Source organism: Drosophila mauritiana, chromosome 3R (assembly GCF_004382145.1).
Source record: "Drosophila mauritiana strain mau12 chromosome 3R, ASM438214v1, whole genome shotgun sequence".
Lineage (NCBI taxonomy): Eukaryota > Metazoa > Arthropoda > Insecta > Diptera > Drosophilidae > Drosophila > Drosophila mauritiana.
Window position 1 is genome coordinate 10,061,426 of NC_046670.1, and position 22,611 is coordinate 10,084,036.

Here is a 22,611-nt window from a genome sequence, read left to right on the forward strand (position 1 = left end):
CGTGTCACCACCGCCTACGCTCATTAAATTCGAAGGGCCCAGAGCACCCAGAGATGTGGGTTACGTTTCTGTTTGTATCAATTTAAGGGTTTGGTTCCCGGGGACATCTTTCTTATCAGTTCCGCGAAACAGGCGGCCCAAAAATAATGTAATTTATTCCGACACTTTCATAAAAGAGAGGCCAAAACTCTTGGCAACAAAGCAAGACATTATCGCCGCATAATTAATGCCACATGTTGCAATGCGCTGCAGCGAGACAATAAAACGCCAGTCGGTCCCTTTATTTTTCCCGGAGCTGGAGCCCCCGTGTTGGAGTCCCGGAGTTGGAGGCCGCGGCACCCATGAGATATCATAAAGCCATTCAGCTTTTAATTGCCTGCCTAGACTGTTGTCGTTTCCATATTGAGCGCACCAGCTCATTTCCATAAATTTATCCAAATGAAAATCAGCGACGGAAAAGCCTGAAAATCCTGTCCCTGCCAGTTTTCTCCTTCCACCACTTTTCTCTGTCCGCTTTCGCCACCATTTTCGCTGGCACTGCGCATGTGCCGCTCTGCCATCAGAGGCCATTATAAAATGGGCGGAGCCAAGAGCCGTTAGCTCACCACGGGCTTGGAGTGCCGTGGTGAGTTTCGAAACCGACCCTTGCTTCCCGCGGCGGGTGGAAAGGAGACAGACTGAGCTGGAAATTGAATTGAACCCTTAGGATATCGGATGTCCATGACAGTTCCCGGAATATCTAGTGCCCGCATGTCTTTTTAATCTTTTTTTTCCTGAAAATAACTGATAACTAATATTTGTGATTTCAACTCAGCTACTAGCAATTGTATGTGAAATTTAGGTTGTTATAGATATACTTTTTTGTTAAAAATTCTTTTTTCATTAAATACATATATAAATATGCGTCGGCAAACTAAAAATTAACTTACAAATTGAAAACAGGGTATGCTGCTCCCCCAATTTCAAATTTGTAAATTAATATTTTTTTACAAAGCTTAACAAACGGTGCAGAAAATTAAAGGCACAATTAATACAGAACTTTTGTAAGTTTCCATGTTTGATATTCGTATTAAAATACAAATTGGTTTTATTTTTTATACAAATTTTAACTGATACCATTTCATTTCAAAGGAAAATGTAAACTAAAATGTTAAAAAAAGCTGTTGTTTTGTCTTTCACTCATACATATATTTAAATATAACTTACAAGTTTTTTATAAAGTAAATGATAAATAATCGTTTGTTAACTCTGTTGTTTTCCTGTATAATCATTAATCTGTGTTGGTGTTTGATTATGTTGGTTTTGTAAATTAAACTTTTTTAGATTCTATGCTTAAAGACAATAAAATGATTAGCCGGCTTTGGGATACCAGTGCGTGACCCTTTGCTTGGTGTGTACGGTGTCCAAATTCTAGTCCTGAATATATTATATTAAAACAAACAAATTCTTCAAATACCATCAACTTCTACTACAGTACTTGCAGAACTAGTACTCCAGTTATCAGAACAGAATTCAAATTTATTTATAATACGAATTAAACTGTAATTTATGAAAAAATTATGACAAACAAAAACATTTTTTATATATGCAAACATTTTCCGTTCATTAGTTGCAATAATATTAAGAATGATTTAGAAAGGAGATGATGACATTGAACTATCAAGTTAATATGGCGAATTTAAATATATGGTAACCTTTTTTAAGTATGAGTTAGTAGGATTTTTAAATATAAAAACTGTTGTCTTATTGTGTGTTCAATCGAGCCATCGAAAATTATCGAACATTTTTTACCCGTTTTGACGCACATGCCCACCGTCGGCGAGCGACATCTGTTGTTGGTGATATGCTTCCTAGTTCTACATTACCAAGGCCAGGTGGCGCTGCAAGGCGGGAATGTGGGAATTTAAAGTACTCTTTCTCTCTTCCTACTTACAAAGCAGAGAATGGAACTCTTCGCTTGCTCACCAACACAAATGCCTTTCACAGTTTGCCGCTGTATGAGTGAGTCTTATTTGAATGTGTTTGTGTTGGTGCTGGTTGGCGTTGACGTCGATATGGATTTCTGTTTTCTGAGCAGAAAAATGCCGTAGGAAACATTCCAAAGCAGCATTCAAAGTATTGAAGAAAATTCCCTCCAATATGCAGACCAACCAGATTTAGGAACAAGATTCCATCTTATTCCGTAATGAGCTCATATAGATGTCATCTTATCCTTATACTAATTTCTCATTCCTAACATAATAATTTATGGAAGCTATGTCAAACTCACTTCCATTTCACAAATTAAAATTGGTTGCTATCGCATGTTTTTCCAATTGATTTATGGCCCACATAAAAATTTGAACTTGGAAAACTCGGCAACGGAAAACCAAACACGTGTGGCAAACTATTAGAGCTACAAATTTTTGACTGGGAATATAAATTCTGAATGAGATATTAATTAAACAAATTGTCAGCCGTTGAAGTCGGGAAGCAAAACTATTATTTATATGGCAAAGACTCAGATATTACTTTCAAGTGAGACATCAGGAAGAGGTTCGTTGGAAAAGTCAAGTAGCCGATAAATTTGGATGGCAACGGGTCTGGAATTCTAAAACAAACCAGAAATCAAAACCTCAACTGATTACAAATTGAAATTCCCGGTTCAAGTGAGGCACTTGTCCACGCATCTTTATGGATTCCGCCGCAGGAATGGGGAATTCAAAAATGGATGCCTGTTTTTCGATATCAAAACTTGTTTGACAAATGGCTTCTCTCAATTGCCGATTTCTCAAGTGCACTCTGTTCTGAGATTCTCTTGGAAGGACCCTCGTCAGTGGGCATAATTCGCTTGTCAAATTAATCGAGAGGAAGTCATAAATTCTTAAGTTAATCATATTCGATGCGTACGAGTAGCCATCTGCACTTGAATATATTTTAGTTCTTTTTCTTATTAATGGCCCCACGCATTGTGACTCCATCTTTTATTTTTTTTTAATGCCAAATCCAGGTGTTACGGATTTACGCTCTCTATCTGATCATCACACATGGTTTTCATTAATTAAGACACTGTGAAATCAATAAAATTAAGAATTCATTTGGGTAAAACAAGAGCTTTTTGGCACAGTGGAAATGACAAAGAAATGCCTATTTTAGCTTGCGACAATGGTTGTTTTTCTAACATTAAGAGAATTCTATTGTTAAAATTTACATTTCGCACATTTCTATTCTGTTATTGAATTTCGTTAAATTTCTAGAAATTGGAAGTTTATAAAAATGATATGTTTAATTAAATGCTATAAAGATCTGTAACTTTTAAGAATAAAAAGTAGGTTGGTTGATAACTGTAGTATGCTCTCACTAACCACCCCTAGTTAAACCAATCTTGTAAATTGAACCATGTAATTTGTGGACCACCAGGGGCGATATTTGCTTAAACAAATTTGAGATTTCATCCACAGTGCTACGGACTTGTTTTCTCGTTCGGAGCCAATGAAAAACTTGTTTGAGCCATAAATTCGCGTTGATTTACGCGCTTTATCATCGCGAGTTGAATGGCAGCAGAATGATATTATATTTTTTTTTTACAAAATATTGAAATCGGCGAATGGCGGCATGTTGCTCCATTTGCAATACGATCCGCTGGCTCCGCGTTCCCTTCTCTAGCCGCTGGTAATCAAGTTTTATCGGCTGCTTTCGATGATGGTCCTTGGGCCTGGACTCTCGTCCTCCGCTGGAAATCTGTGATTCGCATTATGCGACTGCTGACCTGAAACCCATTAAGTGCCCCACATCAGAAGGCGACCATTATTAGAGTGCTTTCAAGCTAATAACACCAATAAAAGCAGTGGCAAACAACGCGACCCCCTCTTCTGATCTTGAACCCCCGAGCAAGTGGAGCGCATGAGACACTGTAAACGACTTTTTGCGCAAAAATTATATGCCAGCTATGGCTGGCGCCCGACGAATATGATTTTATTGTTGGTGTACTCGCTCGACGGGCGGCCATTGCCACGCCCCATTCCACTTCATTACAATTCATTTTGCAAATGTAAAAAGAGCAAAGGAAAAGACATCGCCTTTGGGGAGTGGGCAGAAGAACCATCCTCAAAGTGGTTCCAGCGATGCACAGAAAGAAAACTTAAGTATCAATTGCAAACCTTTTCTGGCAAATTTTAGGCAGTTTTATATTCCCTGAATAATCTAATTGTTTCGTTTAAATTAATTAATTGTTTAATTAAATCGAGTAAAATTATTTTGGATTTCTAATTGTTAATACAAGAATGTTGTTCGTATTTTCTTAAAAATAATATATGATTCTCTCTGTATTTGGGGCATGGCTCAAGTGGAGCTAGATGTGGCGCCGCGCCCACTTAGCAGCAAGCCTCTACAAATAGTGCGCTTCGAATTGCCCCCGACCGCTGGCCAAAGTAAGGCAAATGGCATGAAATGGCCTTTTTCCATTATCCAAATGGAAAACTTACACAAACAGCCAAGAAAATGGTGTCTGCCGAGCGGCGAAAGGAAAGTCAAAGCAAAACTACTCGTGCGCGTTATTCCATTGCTTTATCAGCCTGAAAATTCGCAACAAAAATAAAACAATCCACGAAATAGAGAGCAGGGAAAACTCATATCGGGCCGCAGTAAAAGTCAATGAGTCCCTGCGCTTTCCGTTTATGTCTCCATGGGAAAATTGCTCCAATTAGGGTTCACTTTCGTTGAATATATCTGCGTTATTAATTATGAATGGGGTAGGTAGCTAGAGGAACAATTCCAAGAAAACATAAGTTGTTATTTGGACTAATAATAATTTCATGGTAAATAAAATTAGATCAAATTAGCAAAAATAATTGTATAGCTAGGCTATTCTTCAACAAAAATATAAAAATATCAGATATAACAAGTTTCTTGTAAAATTTTATAAACATGTACATAAATAATAAGGGCAATTAAAAGTTACTACACCTTACCTGTATTTTGAACTGTTGAGCTGTGGACATAGCGGAATTTTATTTCCTAAGAGATTGACACTGTTTTTCTTCTAACTCGACTTGCTAACCTTCTGAGCAATTAGCTGGCCGTTTGCTGAGTCAAATCACAGAATCGCTGACCCAATTAAGGCAAGGGCAAAAAGAAAGAAATAAAGAGTGACGGGCAAACACAAACAGAGCAGAAGGCTTAAAAGGAAAACGCACCATTAAAAGGCGACAACAGTAAAAAGGCAAATAAAAGAAATGAAATGAGAACAGAAAAGAAAAGAAAGGGAATGTGTCTCGAAATGGGTGAGAAAAAACCTCTCTGCCCCGCCAGCCTACTGGCTCAAGGTCGCCTGGACAATAATGATGATTTAATGGCATCATAAATAAATTTATGGCTTCAAACACAACCGAACAGCAGACGAACCGAACTAAAAGTGGGTGATCAGCGATCGTAGTGGCCGAAAGCGATATTCAAAAGAATCGTCGGTGAAATGGCCCGGACTTTAAAGGGTTAGCAGGATATGGCCACGTAACCTACGCAGTTTATGGCCAATACACACAACACAACGCATGCCAATTCTATCTCGGCTCTGGAATGAAATTCAAAGTTTATCTGGCAGAACTTGTTAATTCCAAAATGGCATTAACAAACATGTTGACAGTATCGTCCACTGGCATGTGTGTGTGTTAGTGTATCTTTATGGCTCCCCAACCCGTGTATCTGTGTGACTTCAAAAGAATGAGTGTGTGCGTGCCGTGGGGTGCTGCTTTAACCCCTTTTAACCCCATAGGACTCGGAACTGCTGACGGGGCAAAGACAACTTGGGGAGGTCGCTGTGCAAACAGAGATTAGGTAAACAATGGAATCAGCAAAAAATGACACCCGCCCATCGAGGAACGAGTTCGCATTCCGGAGGGGCGTGGCCCATCTCGAGCGGAGCAGAGCGACGACTTAATTAAATCGAGTGGCGACGTCCGGGGGCCACAGGGCGGAGCCTTAATCGCTGTCATTAAAAAAATATTGTCAGGTGCTGGAACAAAAAGCTGCATGAGCACCTGCTGCAGCCACAGCCCCTCCGAAATACTTCCACTTTCCGGCAGGAGCAAAAACAGCAACAGCAGCAGGAGCCGGCAATGAATATTGAACGAGGTTTGAGCTCACTTTTAAGTTGGCAGTTTGAGTGTTACGAAATTAACTGAAATCGCACAATGGGTGCTGATTGAAAAATCAGATTCAGGATGGATAAATCAGTATGTTAGCATTTTATCATTTTTTATTTTATTTTATTTGAAGTGTATTAAATGTGGCTAGTCTATATATAATAGGATGTGTCATTAACTTATGATAAAAATAAGGTAACTTTTTAAGAAAATAGTGACCACTTTATCTAAAAGATTGTTTCAATATCATTCGATACCCATGAATACATTTGACATTCAATTCCGCCCATTGTCGGCAATGCGCTGACTTCTGTATGGCTATAAACGTATTCTTTCATTTCCTCCGCGTTGTCATGTAATCGCCTGCATATGCGATGAGGCACGGGCGAAAAATATGGAAAGGCAGGGGTTACCAGGGGGAGTAGGATGGGGGATGGGGGAGCGGTACAGGATGCGCCATTCCAGGGGCTTTCACCTGCGGAGTCAGCGGTTGGCCAAATCCCGCACACATGCACGTTCGCTTGCCGGGTATTTGCTACCAAAACAGAAACTTTGTTAGAGGCCGTCGCAGCGGCGTTTACGACTTATTAAGTTGGATAAACGTTTACGATATGAAAATGAGTAGAAATCTTGTGTGGTTAATTAAAAAAGCAGAAGCATAGTCACCCACTCTCACACCAGTCTCCAATTCTTGTAATATAATAAGCGCTGTGAAATGTAACACAAGCCGCAATCCACGAGCCAAGCTGCAGAAATTTATGTGGCACGAGTTTCGGTCTTGTTAATTGTTTTATGATGCCCCCATAAATCCGTGCCCCGGCAGCCGGAGTCCCGTGTTCCGTACTCCCTGTACTCCCTGTACTCCCCGTTCTCACCTACGCAACAGCATACGTCGAGCTGCTCGTAAATTACACACGGGACAGGCATTACGGCAAATAGGCAAATGCGCCCCGGGCCGCCCGTTCAACATCATTCAGCGGCTTTGGCCATGCTACCCAAAAAACTAAAAAACAGATCCGTTCAAATCCTGCGTCAATCGTCGCCCCTCCGAAAGCAGCCCGCTTACATAAACTAGTCGAAAAGATAGATGTAGCTCCACATCAGCTCCAGCCACGCCCAAGAAGCCACCGCACTGTGCATGCGTTGTGGCGGCCGACGGATGTGTATCTGTGTATCTGTCAGATACTCTGGCTCCGACGGCAATGGCAACGCACGGCAGCCATGGAAAATGGAATGGCACGGGGAGGGGTAACAGGGAAACGGGTCGGCCATCGAGATGCGACCAAGAACGAGAAACCACCACCACCGAATGGTGCTCTACTTTTAGCCACATTCAGCGACTACGTGAGGCAGAGAGTTTTCACAAGGGGGTGAGTTTTCACAGCTAGCTAGGGTGCACTGAAAAATAATAGAGCCACACATTATATCAGCATTTGTAGGTATTCCTTCATTTATTACAATATGAGTAATTGATTTTATAATACTTTATTTTAATTGAACAGAAATTCAAAATTGTATTTTAAGTTGTAATTTTTTGTTTGGCATTTTCTAGATAAGAATGAATCGAGGTCATTTGGTTGGCACTGACTCTGAAAACTGAACATATACAAATATTTTTAAGTGCAGAACATGCAAGTAGTGTTTTTACTGCAATAAAAAAATTAAGTATGGGGGCCAGCAGTTATTGAATATTGCCTTCCAACGATAATATCATAAAACTTGTGTTGTTTTAAATTAATTGGTAAATACATTTTATTTCTGTTTAATAGTCTAATGAAATGTCAAGTCACACCTTCAGTGTTTTTCATACATTTTAATAAGCTATTACTCAAAATCTGAAATTAAGCATTCACAACAGGAAATAAAGATTTTACGATTAGGAAACATATTTTGGGATGGGCCTTAATTTTTGTAAATTAATTTCACTTGTGCTTAAAAGAATTTATACATATCTTTGTATTAAAGGCGAGTTATTCAAGAATTCTGAACGTTTCCCTTCTGAAATTTCTGGGGAAATTACTTGCGGTTAATAAACTCGCACTTTTAGTTAGGCCGGAAACTTTTCCCATTCAACTTTTTGCCAGGATCCCGCTGCCCCGAAATGGTCCATTTTTTATTAACTGCTGGTGGAAGCCGCAACACAGCCAACATCCGACTAGCGAACTAGCCGGAAAGAAGAATATTTCGCTTTTTTGGGTCTTAACGCCCGTTTTTTGTGGATTTTTGTGGGATCCGCTTTAATTCGTGTGGTTCTGCTTCGTTTTGGTAGTTGCGTCGGCTGTTCTGTTATGAATCTTTGATGAAATTGGCACGGCACGAGTTTCAGCTTTTACTCTGATGACTAAAAATCATACTCTGCCTTACATTTGTTACATTAGTTTTTTAAAGAAAAATTTACAAAAACTTCTGATCTTAATGTTTTATTTAAATAGAAGTATACGGTATATGTAAGTAAAAGTGTAAATGTAATAGTCAATTTTGCTTGTACTTGTATTATTTATTTTTCCTTTTTTTTCAAGTCAGAATTATACATTTTGAATTAAAAAATCTTTTCAGTAGAGTATCCAAACTTCGCCACACTCATCGTTATTTTCCGTTTACCATTTTGTCGACTCACCATTTAGATGGGTTTTTTTTGGGCCTGTAGGGCCTTGATTTGGATTCGAGTCAGCCGAGGAGGACGCTGTGTGTGGCATTTTCTTTTAAATTTGTTGTTTTAAAAAGTTTTTCTTGTAGCTAAAAATTTTGATGAGCCGTGTTATCAAAAGCAACTTTTTGTGGACTTCGGCGCGGGCTAAATGATTTTGTTGTTTCCCCTCTGGCCAACGTTGTGGTGGTTATTTATTTATATATATTTTAAGGAAGGGTGCTCGGGTCTAGAAAAGAATGTCCAATTTGGGTCTGACGCACGCCGAGTGGGAATATTATCCGGGCTTAATGAGATTACCTGCCGGCTGTAAATTTTTGTATACATAATTTTTGCGTTCGCACCTTTTGGCCTTCCTTCGTCATTGGCTTTCCGAACTGAACTTTACAGTTTTCGCCACGACATTTCAATTAAGTTCGCCCGCCCCCAAATGCAGGGAGTATAAAATCCGGAGCCAAATTTGCTCACGTCGCAGCTTCTGCAGAGTTTTATGCTCGCCTCTGATTCCCGAATAGGATTGCTCTGGTCCGCCGGTCTGCGATGCATATCGCATCTAATCTTGCATCTAATAAGCATTTTCAATCAACTTTTATGCTGCGCTGTAAAACGTAATCGACCTTACCGTCACGCCCACTCCCGATTTTTCCCAGGAGTTCATGCAGGCATGCTAACGTACGTCGAACAATAACTTAATCCGTAAATTTTATTTTTAAAATCCCTAAAACCGCTCCTGGGATTTATCCGGCGATGGCAGAGCGATAAATTGAAACCCAACTCCCCGAATCCATCCCGCGTTCCCTTTTCCATCTCATGCACGTGAGGAGCTCACATTTGGGCATGCAAGAAGTTCATGGAGTTAGTCGGGGTCGCCACTCGTATCCACTTACCCGTCTAGTGGGCCTTCTTCACGTGGATTTCCGCCCATTTCGACCTATTAGTTGGGCGTGCACTTTAAGGGAAAATGGCGGAAAATGGGAACAGTGGGGTACATTTTAAAATAAATGGACAGCTTTTCATATAATTCAAGCAAGTAGAATACGGTTGAAATCTAAATGAGTTAATAAAAATTACTTATAAAAGGTTTTCATTTATTATTTCCTAATATCTAGGAACAGTACATTTCAAGAAAACAAATTTTGGAAACGATTTGATATTTGAAAATGTTAGAAATAGCTCCACCGTGCACGCTGTTGGCAATTGAGACTTCCGACCCCCGATGGCATTTAGGAATAACCTGAGCAGCAATTTAGCCAAAATTCCGTGGGCTGACTCAACGAAATCTAAAGTGGGCGGAAGTGGATGGGGATACGGGATGGAGGCACAGGGTATTTTTAAAAATCGAAGACCATTTTGTTGTACTTTTTATCCCTTTCACCAATTTGATGCGTTCCATTTGATTATTTGCGTGCGTGATGGGCCCGAAAAAGAAAAGGAAACCCAAATGTATGCCGAAGCCACCACAAGTGGCTGCTGCTCACCCTCACGTCCTCTCCATCATCATCGATCCAGATCCAGATCCACTTCCAGCTCCGTGTTTATCCTCTCGAAGGCAGCCACTTGAGCTGGCATCGCGTTGCGCTCCGTTGCCCGTAATAACACGCTTTGATAATTTTCATGGCCGCCTACCGCCATGCCCCAATCACAATCTCGCGTCCAATTTTGAGTCCCGGTCCCGAGAACTCCTTCTTCTTCATCTTCTCCTACTCCACCTCCGGCTGCGGATGGGCTTCGTTAAACTTTATTTGAATTTATACCCGCATTGGCTCCAGCTTCGAGCCCCAAATTTCGGTCTATCAAAATTCAGGACATGCCTGGCCGGTTCGCTTATCCTTTCGCTCGTTGCCGAACGTATCCATTTTGCTTGGTTAATGGACATGAAAATTAAACCGAAAATCCACCTTCATCTTCATCCAGCACCTCGCACACCTTTCCACTTTTAGAAAACACTCACTAGTATTAATCAGAGGTTCGTTACTTTACTTTATTAACGCAGACTAACTAATTTTTATTCATTTTCTTACCAGAATGAAAAAATATTGTGAGCTCTGATCTAAACAATGTATTTGCAAATGGTGAATATATAATACATTACATGTTTTTTCGCTGTGCACTGATTTTATGCCTCCGTGCCGCCATTTTGGTCCTAGATTTAATGCGAAATTTAAAGAAGGGCGGGCGGGGATTACAGAATACCGATACCGGGGCAATAAAATAAATATGCCATTGCCATACCGACTGCATAATATTCAGTTCGCCATTCGCAGCTGTGCAGAAATGCAAATTGCAGGCGGACGGGCAGAAAGTTAGAAGCGAGCTCACGGTGACAATTACCATATAAACGGATATTTATCGACGCTGCCAACCGAATGCGACAATTGGCGCGGCCTTCCCCCTGCCCCTTCCCCATTCCCATCCCAATCCCCACCACCCTACCGCACATTTATGGCAGCGCTTTGCGATTTTATGGGTTTATAATGCACGTCGCTGATTATCGCGCATGATATGCGAATTAAATTTTTACAATTTGCCAAATGCAAATGTACACTCAGCGGCCAAGTCGGACGCCATTGGCCATACTCGCGAACGGACAGACAGTCGAACGGACGGACGGCTTTAACCCTCCGCTTAACGGCCATCGCTATCCATTTTAATGAACCCGGCTCGGTTCGATCGATCGGAAAGGGACGGAGCGCAGACAAACGAATTTCAATAATGATTCAATTTTAATTCGAGCGCGGCTCGCGGCTCTGCGACTGCGCCTCTTAATGGGAATCGAATGCAATCGGCTAAGCGCTCAATTAGCGGGACATTCGCTTCTATAAGCGGTCTGCGCCAATCGCTTCTCACATATCAAAGGGTTGCGATAATGGCGAAGTGGGCCCATTCCAGAGTCAGTGGGGGCAGCGCGTGATGGGGTTCTGAAATGCGGGCAGCAGATGTAACGCTCACCCCACTGGCGGGGATTATTGACTCAGAATCAGAGTGCCGGCATTGCTGACATCTAGTGTTGTAATATCTAAACGAGAGCTCCATTTATTTAATGTGATTTTTTAAAGAACAAAGTTCGTCATGGGAGAAAAACTTGCACTTTAGATGTGAATTCAGTTGTCAATAAACCTTTTCTATCTTTAAGGTAAAAGTTCAGTAGCTAAGTTCTCCAAAAATGTTTAACAAAGCGTACAAAATCGTGTTCAATTCAACTTGTTCAACATTTTCTCTGAATTTATTTTCCCACCCCGTACTGCATTTAATTCTTGGCCAAACGTAAATCCCTTTAGCACGTCAGCAAGTTTGTAGACTAGCGTCATCTCGTTGTTTTCATTTCCGGGAGCCACCGCAGTTGGTAATTTTACAACGAATTTTGATGGCCGCTCGCATCCCATGTAATATTTTCAGAAAAACCAAACTCAATATTCAGGGCACAGCGAAAATTTCAATATTTTGCTTTTGTTGTTTTCAATTTACGAACATTGAACATCAGCGAAACGTGTCGCATTCGCGTGGATTTCATTTATGGCAAACAGAACAGAATGGGACTGAAAGTTATGATATGCCAGCGTCTAGAAGGGGAATGGGGGATATGACTTTGGGGGACTGGGAAGGGCTATATGCACGGAATGCACGGACCCAGAGATTCAAGATACATATTCAGTCACAGTCGCAGATACAGATACAGATACTGCCGGCCCACACATGTCTGGATACGAATAAGGAATGGTAATATACATATATGTACATAAATTTTAAATTTTGTTTTCTCATTTTCCCCCGCTGTAAAGCCAAATACATGTGTTCCCATTCCCACTCTCACTCCCCCGTGTCCGTGCATATCATGATTCCTGCAAATAAGCGAATGAGAAACGTAAAAAACATCCACACCGAACCAAAAAAAAAAAGAAAAAAAATAAGCTTAAAACCCAAATGCGAATAAGCAAATCGAAACGAATAAGCAGCGACTGCGACAGCGGAGGAAATATTGTTATTGCTCATGCGACATGCATAAGCAAAGAGCTCCGACCCGTCCCAGCTCTCGTCCGAGTCCAGGTCCCATTGCCCAAGTTCCCAGTTCCCAGTGCCAAGTGGCAAGTGGCAGACCAACCGGAGCGAGGCAGAACTCCGTACACGCGGTGTCTACAGAGCTGCAACTTGTGCGGCGGTCCCAAAACCGCCGGCGGGGAAAAGACAGTGGCTCAAAATGAAGGATTTGGTAGAACATTTAAAATATTATTAAAAATATGTAAGCACTCAAAAGTAGTCGAAGTGTCGTCTAGGGTCATACAATCGTATGATTTTTGTACATACCATTCACTATGTAAATCCCATTTATATGATTTCCAATAAACATAATTATGAGGAGCAGCAACTTATTTATCCCACTGTGCGCCTCGGTTGCGACCCGTGGGCTCCTGGGTTGTGGAGAACGGGTGCGGAAAGGGGCGGAGGTGGCAACGAGCACTTGGAGAGTTCGTCACATGCAAACAACGACAATGACACACCGCGGGGATATAGAGATTGTTTGGGGGCGGAGGAGCCCAGGGATCGGAGATAGCGAAAGGCGAATCAGCAGCGTGATGAAAAGGGGCGTTGGGGCGGAGATGGAACTTTCGGACGCCCAGTGGCAGGCTGGGTTTGCGTCAGCCCGTGTCATCGCCATCGCCATCGCACCATCGTTGACAAATGTTGGAAAAACAAATTTTAATACTTATTTTCTCACTGTTTTTCCCTTGTTTTTTGTTGTTGTTTGTTTTTATTTCTGTTGCCTGGCCGGGTTTATTTTGCTGTTTTATTTTTCACAGCACTGCAAAATATGCCACCGTGTGTGCACGCCGTGGAGTTGGGGATATAGCTGGCGGATAGTGTCTCTGCTTCCTTGCCCAGAGATATTCCGGGATATTAGTCATAAAACGGGAACACAAATATATATAAATTCATTTGGGCATGCACCACCCAGCTACACAGCTACCCAACCACCTCCACGTGTCGCTCCACCACTCCCGGAGTTATGAAGATGGCGGCCAGGTCGTGTCGGATTTTTATACGAGCGACACTCTCCGCGTCCTCCATCAAATGGGAAACCTAATTTTCTAGGGTAATCCGCCCCAGCAGCCGTACCTACATGCAAACATAAATTATGCAGATCCTGCAAACGTGCTTAGATGACATTTTCCCGGGGACGAGATGGTGCGTCCATAAAGGTGGCACAAGCACACATATCCTCTGGTTTTTGGGGGGAATCATTTACGTAATGCTGCCCAGAATACTACCAGCATCAACCGACGCCAACTGCATAAAAAGTTTTCCGCGCAAATAGCAAAATGCTCAGAAGGACACGGGACACGAAATGGACACGGATACGGTTGCCCGAGTCCTTATTCCTTGGCTCGTTTATATGCTGCTCGGCTGCCCGGCTGGCCGGCATGTCCAGCCATTTGGCTTATCCTTGATGAAACTAATCCCAACTTTGCCATTTTTATATGCATGTATTTCTGCGAGTGGCCCACAAAAAAGTTTTTTGCCCAATCTTTTTACGACTTCATTTGACAGCATCCAACAAGCTCCGGCGCAAAAGAAACGAGAGCAGCATGAAAAGTAATAAGTCACCGAGTCACGACAAATGCCACGCCCACCCTCCACCGCCCATGCCCAATGCACACACATATATTTATGTATGTCTTCCTGTTTTGTCAACGACATCTAACTCTCCTTCAACCCGCAGATCTCCGGCTTGTCCCCTATCTTGGTTTTATTTTTGCTATTGATTTGCCAGTGTGCTTGGCACTATTTAACAAGTGTGGGTTTACAGATATAGTGAAATTCTGGATAATCTGTTAAAATCAGTTCGGAATTATATTGGCCAAGAAAGTTCGGCCAATGGGTTGAGCTAGCTGAAAAATTTTAATTCAATTGTTTCTTACTCTTAAACTGTTTGCTTCTCAGATTTTGTTGTCCAGTGTCAAGCTTAAACTCATCACTGGGTTCGGCAGCTCCTTTGGCTGCAGCTGTAAATGATTTCATTGGAGCCCCACCTTAAACCAGCTAAACTTTTTTATATGCGCTTAGCCAACTGGCGCCTCTGGTTGAGTTCCCGCTGCAACTCATCCGTGTCCTCCGTTCCGTTCCAAGCCGATGTTCTAGCCACTCCCGAGCTGGCTTCTTGCTGCTGCTGCTGGTGGGGCTGCTGCTGCAGCAATTTCGCGCTGGTTGCATTTCCAGTTTTGTTGCCACGACGCTTAAAACGCGAACAAGGACTGGCGCAGGGATATGTTGGCTAAATCGGGGGGAATCGGGCAGGAAGAGGACCTCGTAAAAGCCACAGATCGCTGACAGCACTGTTGGAGCCAAGCGAATTTCGCCGCGAATTATTGGGCAAAGCAATTCCAGCTGCCAAGGAAGCGTGGCGAAATGTTGCCAACGAAAGCGAGCCCTTTGCAATGTTGCACTGCGAAAAACTCAATATCGAGGACCGGGTCATATTAAAATCACAAACCTCCTGGTCACCAACTCTGTGGTTCAAATAAAGCGAGGGCATTCGGATCGCCCATTCCTCAAACAAAAATCACTTGTCAAGATGTCGTGCTCTCCCCACTGCCAGTGCTGATTAAATTTCAAGTAAATTTGCTGGAAACTCGCCGAGTTTCCCCAATGGTCTTGGCAATTAAGAGGCCTTTAATTGAGGACCGGGTCCCCTTGGAGCATATTCTCCGATTCGCCACTGTGTATTTACATATGCGCTCTGTTCGCATCGTAAACTTTCTTATGGGAGTTTCTAGTTTTGGCTCAGCATCAAGAATCCTGAAAGATGCGAAAAGTTCAAAACTATTTGAATCTCTGTGCCATAAAAAGTGGGGGACCGAATGATTGCCCAGCTCTGTCTCCCCTGTCTCGCAATTAATATCCCCCGTCCTGTCACCACGAAATCCAAAGGCTCTTGGCCAAGGCAACAGCAGTAGCTGGCCATTCTCGTTCGGATAGAATGTGTTTAGGCATTCGGCCTATGCCGCTTTCTAATTGAACTGTCACCTCCTGCTCCGCCTCCCTTTTTTATTTAGCCCTGCCATAAAGTTCGGCTCCACGCCCCTGGCGCAAACAAAGTTTCCTTTCATTTCTTGTGCAGTAAATAAATTGAAACGAATTCAATTGGCAACGCAATGTTTACAGACATTGAAGGCAAACAAATAAACAAGCTGGCTACGGACTGAAATCGACATGATGTTGACAAACGAAAGATAAACAAATTCAAAAGTCGGCCCGCTCCATCCAACCTCTTCAGTTATCAATGTCAGCCATTGGCGCCCCAGACTTCTATGTATGTATATGTATATGTATTTCGTACTCGAACTGACCGTTATTCATCATCGTCCAACATCAACTCCCTTTGGCTTTGGCGCAATAAGCTGTTTGTTTTAACGGCGCTCCACGTTGTTTTTGGACCGAGCCTCTCCACCGGCGGGCATAAACAAAAATAATGGCACTGGATTCCCCTCAACGGACAAACAAAACGGACAGCGCAACGGACAGAGCTCGTGGAAAGAAAACACCATAACGTCATAGCCGACAACTACGACTTCATAAATTCGACTGGCGTATTTATTTATAATAATTTATTTCAATAACAACGCCGGCCATTCATCCCCATACCCATCCATCTTTTTCTGGCCGCGTTTTCCCTTGTGACTTCATCTTGTGCCTGCGTTATTTGTATGGGTCCGCCTTGTGCTTGAGTCGTTAAGAGGCGGAGGACTGAATGCATAAGTATTCGAATATCAATTTATGCATCTCGAGAATCGGGGAGCAGGCATATTTTTACAGGTTTGGATGGGGAGCTATGTTTTGGGGGAAAGTGTTTTTTGAGGGCAACGAAAAGCGGGCTGTGGAATTGATTTTAAAGCGCTTAGTTTGCCCCAAACTCTATCCCAAATTTTAATCTTTGACGCTTGTGTTCACGTTCATTTAATGGAAATCCCAAAGACATCTCCAATTATCAAGCTGATTATGAACATTAGTTTAGTATTTATTATGGTCAGTTTAGCTGAGAGAAAACGTTGTTTAAATTTACATTTTTGTTATACAAAATAGATTTTTGGGGAGAAATCATATTGAACACTTTGGTTTGTAAAGAAAATCAAAGTTGTTTATTTTCTATTTAAAGGTAAATGAACAAGATTCTAACAATAGCTGGGGTTGGGAATTTACAAAATGTAAATTCTAAGCTCAGAATGACTAAGATCCATTCGAGTAATGTACTTCATTTTTTTCTGTAGGAATGCCTCCCCTTCTCACTTAAGCTTGACGGATCCAACTACAGGTAATTCCATTTCTTCTTACGCTCCTGTAACATGAAATGGAAATTCGCGCTGTGAAGAGAAGGCGGTTGGTCTGTTTCCCAGCCCACATTTCGCCCCACTCGACCTTCCGTCGCCTCCAGTTTTTGTGCAAGTAATTTACAGAATAGAATTCTTGATTAAATTGGAGTACATTTCGTGTTTCGCCCCCTTTGGCTCACCGTCGACCATCTTTTCATTTACCTGGATGTGTGCATGGGATGGGGGGAAAAAAGGTGAAAGCCAGGGAGTGAGCTGTTAAGGAGGGTGGACCCCATTCCGCCCTCTGAGCACTGCGCATATAAAACGGAGCCGACGTCAGAGCCGTTTGAAGAATATTTGCTGCATATTCAAGGCACCGAAAGCCCTTTGCCGCCCCTTCATCATCTGCCCTTTGGCAAATCCACGACCGCCCTTTTGCTTTTGGCCCCTTTTTGCCTTACCTGAGTTGGCTGAAACATGCGAAACTTATTTTGCAAGTTTTATGTCGTCGTCGAGAAGCAGCTTTTATTTTTTCGCCTTTCTTTTCTTGTTTTCTCCTTTACATCACATTTTTTGCCCTTTTTCAGTTTTTCACATTTGGTTCTCTGGCTTAAATTACAAATACACTGGAATTAACTCGGCAAACAGTAGGGAAGAAGGATCCTTTAAATTACCTTTTCATTTGTTCTTAGTACAATGATTTATTAAGAACGAGAGAGAGAAAGTTCTGTTTATCTGAGGAATCGCTTCAGAAATAATTCATAATATGTTTGCTATAAATTTTAAGATATCAATGGTAACTTCGCGCGGTGTAGCGCATGCATAAAATCGTTTGCGAAAAAACTTAGAAACCCAGCGCGATTCAGGCGAGCAAGAAGGATCCAAGGGGCTCCATAGCCACACCCACCGGCGGGCACATCCACATCCATGGCCACATCCACGCCCCCGGCTCAAATTGCATGGCAAGATGCCATCGCCATTTGGCTGGCTGAATCGCTGGCAGACGATGGCAACGGCCATGCCGATGTAGCTGGAGCTGGAGATGGAGATGGCGATGGGAACCCAAGCATAAAATAGAATTTCTAACCAGCGAGCAGCGACTTAAAGCCTTCCCATTTCATGGATTAAATGAGTTCAAGTCGGGAGCGAGGGAGAAAGAACGGGTTTATCTCGGGCCCCAGCCTCGCATAACTCAAGGTCCGTTATGAGCCCCAGCGACTGAATCGAGAAACATATTCGATACGTTACAGAAAAACTGAGCAGGCCACACAGAGAAAAAATACAGAAATTTAGGAACAGAACCCAGTTTAAATACGTTGGATACAAATGTTTAATTTTAAACTGCTTTACGTTCATACAGTACAGTATATATATCATAGTTCTTGATTATCTTAAGAAGGGGACATCCATGTAACGAGTAAATTTCCTTTAAATGTATAATAGGATATAACAGATGAGAAACGTTTTTTTCTGTGCACCAAAGGGTATGAGAAGGGCCTTAGGAACTAGCATCGATAATGTGTAGGAGCGAAGGAGTGCGGATAGTTTCAGGCTGTTATGTTATCCCGAACGAGTTGCGCGCACCAAATACGCAGCGGGATAAACGACCTCGAGGGGCAACCACTGCAACTGCGGCACAAAGACGTTTGTTATGGTCATTAATACTTTTATTGGCCCTGAGCGAGCGAGCGAGCGAGGGAATCCTGTCGCTCCAGTTAAGGCCGTGAAATATGAAATTTGAATCCTGAATCCCGACTGCCGGTTTGCGAAGGTCAGTCGGCAGTAATAAATTTGATCGAACTGCTCTCGTTTTCGTCTGAAATCTGTTCCAGGGTCGTGTTGGCTTGACCTCTTTTTTTTACGGCCTATCGCTGTTATGTGAGGACATTATGGAATCCCTGGGAATCCGACGTGGATCGAACTCTTTGCCCAGCTGGAAACCGGGTTGCCAAGTGTCAGGACAGCTCTAGCTCCACATAAAGTGATGCGATTAATGCACAACGTGCCCGAACTCTGAACTCATCATCATAAAATCGGGCCAACGACAACTACATACGCCTCGGTGGGCGGTGGGCGGTGCTAGTCCCGAGCCAAATTAGTGTGATTTCAGATGAGACCGGCATAACCCCATCCAACACACTGCCATTCACTGGGCTCCGATAATAGCAATGAAGTAGAAAATCCCGAAAAGCTCTGAAGCGCATAATGATGAGAAGATGGGTACGGGGAATCGAAATCGTTGGGATGGGGACGTATGTCAATGCGAGGGAGGATGGGTCCGGAATAATGCCCGGCATCTGAAATGCCAACGAAACGGAAAACTAATTCCGCCGTTTGTGACTCAAATGACAGGCCAAAAACAAAAGAGAGTTGGGGGCGTTAAATGCCTTCTACTCTACACAGTGGCACGGATTGGGGGGAAACTTAATTAGCTTAAAACCATTTCGCATTGTTTCTAGAGCCGAAGTTGTTATTTCCTTATAAATTAATTTAGAAACTTCTAAAGAAAGCATTAATAATACAAAAGTCCACGTGTGACGACATTTCTTAGGTCATTGTTAATACATAAAAATTTGATTTAGCAGCGGGTGGGTAGTATAGTATAATTTCATTTAACCTCTGTGTAATTCCTATTATATGGTATGTTAAAGTTATGGTACTTCTGATTATTTATGGTATTAATATAATATTTTCATAGTCTCATTTTACCAATTTCCAATAATAATTTTTAATTTATGCCAGAATGTTAAATGGAAAAATGATTTAGTTGGTCAAACTGTGTGTATAAATCCACTGTATCTCACTTCTCCGTGGCCTGTTTCTCAACCAAAGGCACGTCTCTGCTAGGACTTTTCTATTGGGATAAACGATTTCCAATAAAAATAAGGCTTTGCTAGTGCGGCTGAAACTCGGTTTCTGGGCAGGCCCAGGAATCCAGGCAATCTCGATCCCAATTCCAGCTCCAGGTCCAAGCTTGATGCTATCGCGTTCGATTGTTGACGGGTGTACTAGGGAATTTACCCGTGGTGGAGGTCGAGGTGGCGCATGATGGGGCATTAAATTGTATTAAAATGCGCAACGCACACACACTCCCCACCCACACCTACTACTCCCCCTTGGGAGCCGCCTCACGCCCCCCAAAAGTGTTCCCTGATCGCCTCGACTAAAAGGCGGCATTTATTTTTAGTTGCCGCCGGTGAGCGTGGCCAAAAGTCTAGGAAACTTGGGCCAGGGAAATGTGGGGACGATGTCGGATTCCTGAACAAATGGTATTTTATTTATTTTTATTGGCAAATGTCAACGAGGCGTCGTTGCCTTTGTTTGACAGCGATGGAAATCTCATTGGACACTTTTGATTCCGGCAAGGGTCCTCGTCTCTCTGTTTACTGCCATCTCAAAGAAATAGTTTTGCTAATGTGTTTCGGTCTGCCATTAAAACTAAATGCTGATTTATTTTAAATTGGATTCGACTCAAGTTTAAAGTTGAAAGTGGAAAAGAATAAAGATGTATCGAATGTACTTATTCGGATTACAGTAATACATTTTAAGTAATTTTACCTTGTACGCAATCTAAAAAATTAAATCAAATAAAACAGCCTTATAATTGAGCTTATATAAAGATATTTTGTTTTTTAAGATTTTAGTAACGTAAATATTTATGCACAAGATAAAAGTCTTAATTGCCGTCCTCGTATATGCTATTATTTTTCCCAAGAACACCAGTTTCGTTTGTAAGTTATAGATACAATTTCTTTCTATAATTAAATAAAATCAACATTATCATTTCTTTTCAGCCTCAAAAATGCCCAACAAAATGCCGTCGGCGGAATCGAAAATGTCGGCAATTCGTATTCCCGGCGAAGAGGCAGTGGATTTAATGGAGCCCCATGATGGCCGAGCTGAAAATAAAGAAGAAGAGGCGAGACAGCGGCAGCCATCATGGATGTGAAAGAGAGCGTGCTCTTCGCCTCTCTCGCTCGCGCTCGTACCTACGGCAGTCCGGTATTCCACAGCGGCCATGCTCGCTCCATGCTGCTCTGCTCGCCACTCACCTGCGACGTCGTCTGTTGTGAAGTTCTTGCGACGTGAGCGACCGAAACTCGGGGCCCCGAAAAACCAGAGGCCCAAAAAAACAGGATTGTGAGCGAGCGAGGGGGCGGAGGAATTTCTAGGGAGTTTCTGCGACTGCGTCGTCGCCCAGACAAAAAAGAAATGCAGAAACAAAGGCCGCCGGACGAAGGAAGTTGCCCAGGGTAAGTAACGGTATTTAGGGGTGGCTAAGAGTGAGATGGGTATACTAAGGCTCAAAAAGGATGCGCAGCACTCCTCGGACTTAGTCGGCACGCAAACCAAAAGGTGAATGTCGCCGCTAGAGTTGGAAACCAGTTGGCTTAATTGGAGAAATATTTAAAAAATGAAATGTTAATTTTAAAATTTAAAAAAAATTATAAAAGCTACGAATTCTTAGGCATAGCATTGTATTGAGTATTGTCTCAGCTTGCCAATAATTTTTAATATTTTCCCAAAAATATTTTCGAACCGCAACTGAATTCCAAAACATACAAAATCAGCCGCTCTCTTGCTTACCAACACACTCAAGCAGTCGCTCTCTTCCAATTGGATTTTGCGGTGGTGTGCGTGCGGTTCTCTTATCATGCCTCTCTTAAGTTGTCTATGTATTGGTGAGCGGGCGCTCTTAGCCAATACTCTTTCCAACTCTCTTTGCTTATTTTTACTACTGCACCTGTTCACGTGTCGCTCTTTGAGACATTCTGCCTCGCTCTTTTTGTTTTTCTTTTTGGCGCGTTGATATGCCCCAACGTTTTTTTTCCTCCTTCTGCACTCTCTGTGCTTCCCCGTGACAGCTGCCACGCTGCTCTTCCTCTTTCCCCCGCCACACAGCTTGAAATCTTGTTAGAATTTAATAGAATCTCAAAAGTCCTGCGCAAGTTTCGCTGCTTTGGGGAAATGCAATTTTCTTTTTTACGATTTTTGCTGCTTTACCAGCTTTTGCCACTCGTCCTGTTCTTTTTCTCGCTTTTTTTTTGGGCTTGCATTCATTTTTTGAGAGGATTGTGCGGGCGAAATATAATAAGTTTTTCGCTCACTTGGCAACAAAGTTGAATGCATTGTGGGTGGCAAAATATCAAACAATGGCACAGCTCTGCTTTTTGCTGATAAGAATGATTGAGGCAATCGCACGGCTCAACAACAATGTTGAACAAAGTCTGCGCCAATGGGTTTCCTTCCCAATTGGAAGTGCGTCCTTGTGGTTCGTGTCTCCACTGCAGTTGGATTTTATTCAAGATCACCTTAATCAGAATACATTTCGATCTCATTGAATTATAGGTGAAATTATAATGATCATTACCAGGGGCAAGGGCGAACGAAAGGAGCATTTAATCGAGGGCAGCAATTTGAGATAAGGTGTGGTTAATTATCATTTCCATTCCCGATTGCCGTTCCATTCGTCACAGTTTCGCGCCTTCACCCACATAAACAAATCAATCCGATCGGAAAATACACCCATATAGTCACACCA

The 22,611-nt window shown here is 42.3% G+C and overlaps 1 protein-coding gene across 2 annotated transcripts in view; it reads left to right on the forward strand.

Annotated features, from left to right (window-relative positions):
* LOC117145598 overlaps window positions 1-22,611 on the forward strand; it is a 96,060-nt gene that overhangs the window by 2,321 nt on the left and 71,128 nt on the right. The window contains exon 2 of one of the 2 annotated variants that reach the window (XM_033311311.1): window positions 20,864-21,278. Coding sequence is in view for 1 of the 2 variants with exons in the window: in XM_033311312.1 (XP_033167203.1) it covers window positions 21,282-21,322 (41 nt within the window). In the remaining variant the exon portion in view is untranslated. Of the gene's footprint in view, window positions 1-20,863; window positions 21,323-22,611 lie in introns of those variants that run through there. The other variant, XM_033311312.1, reaches the window with a different exon arrangement.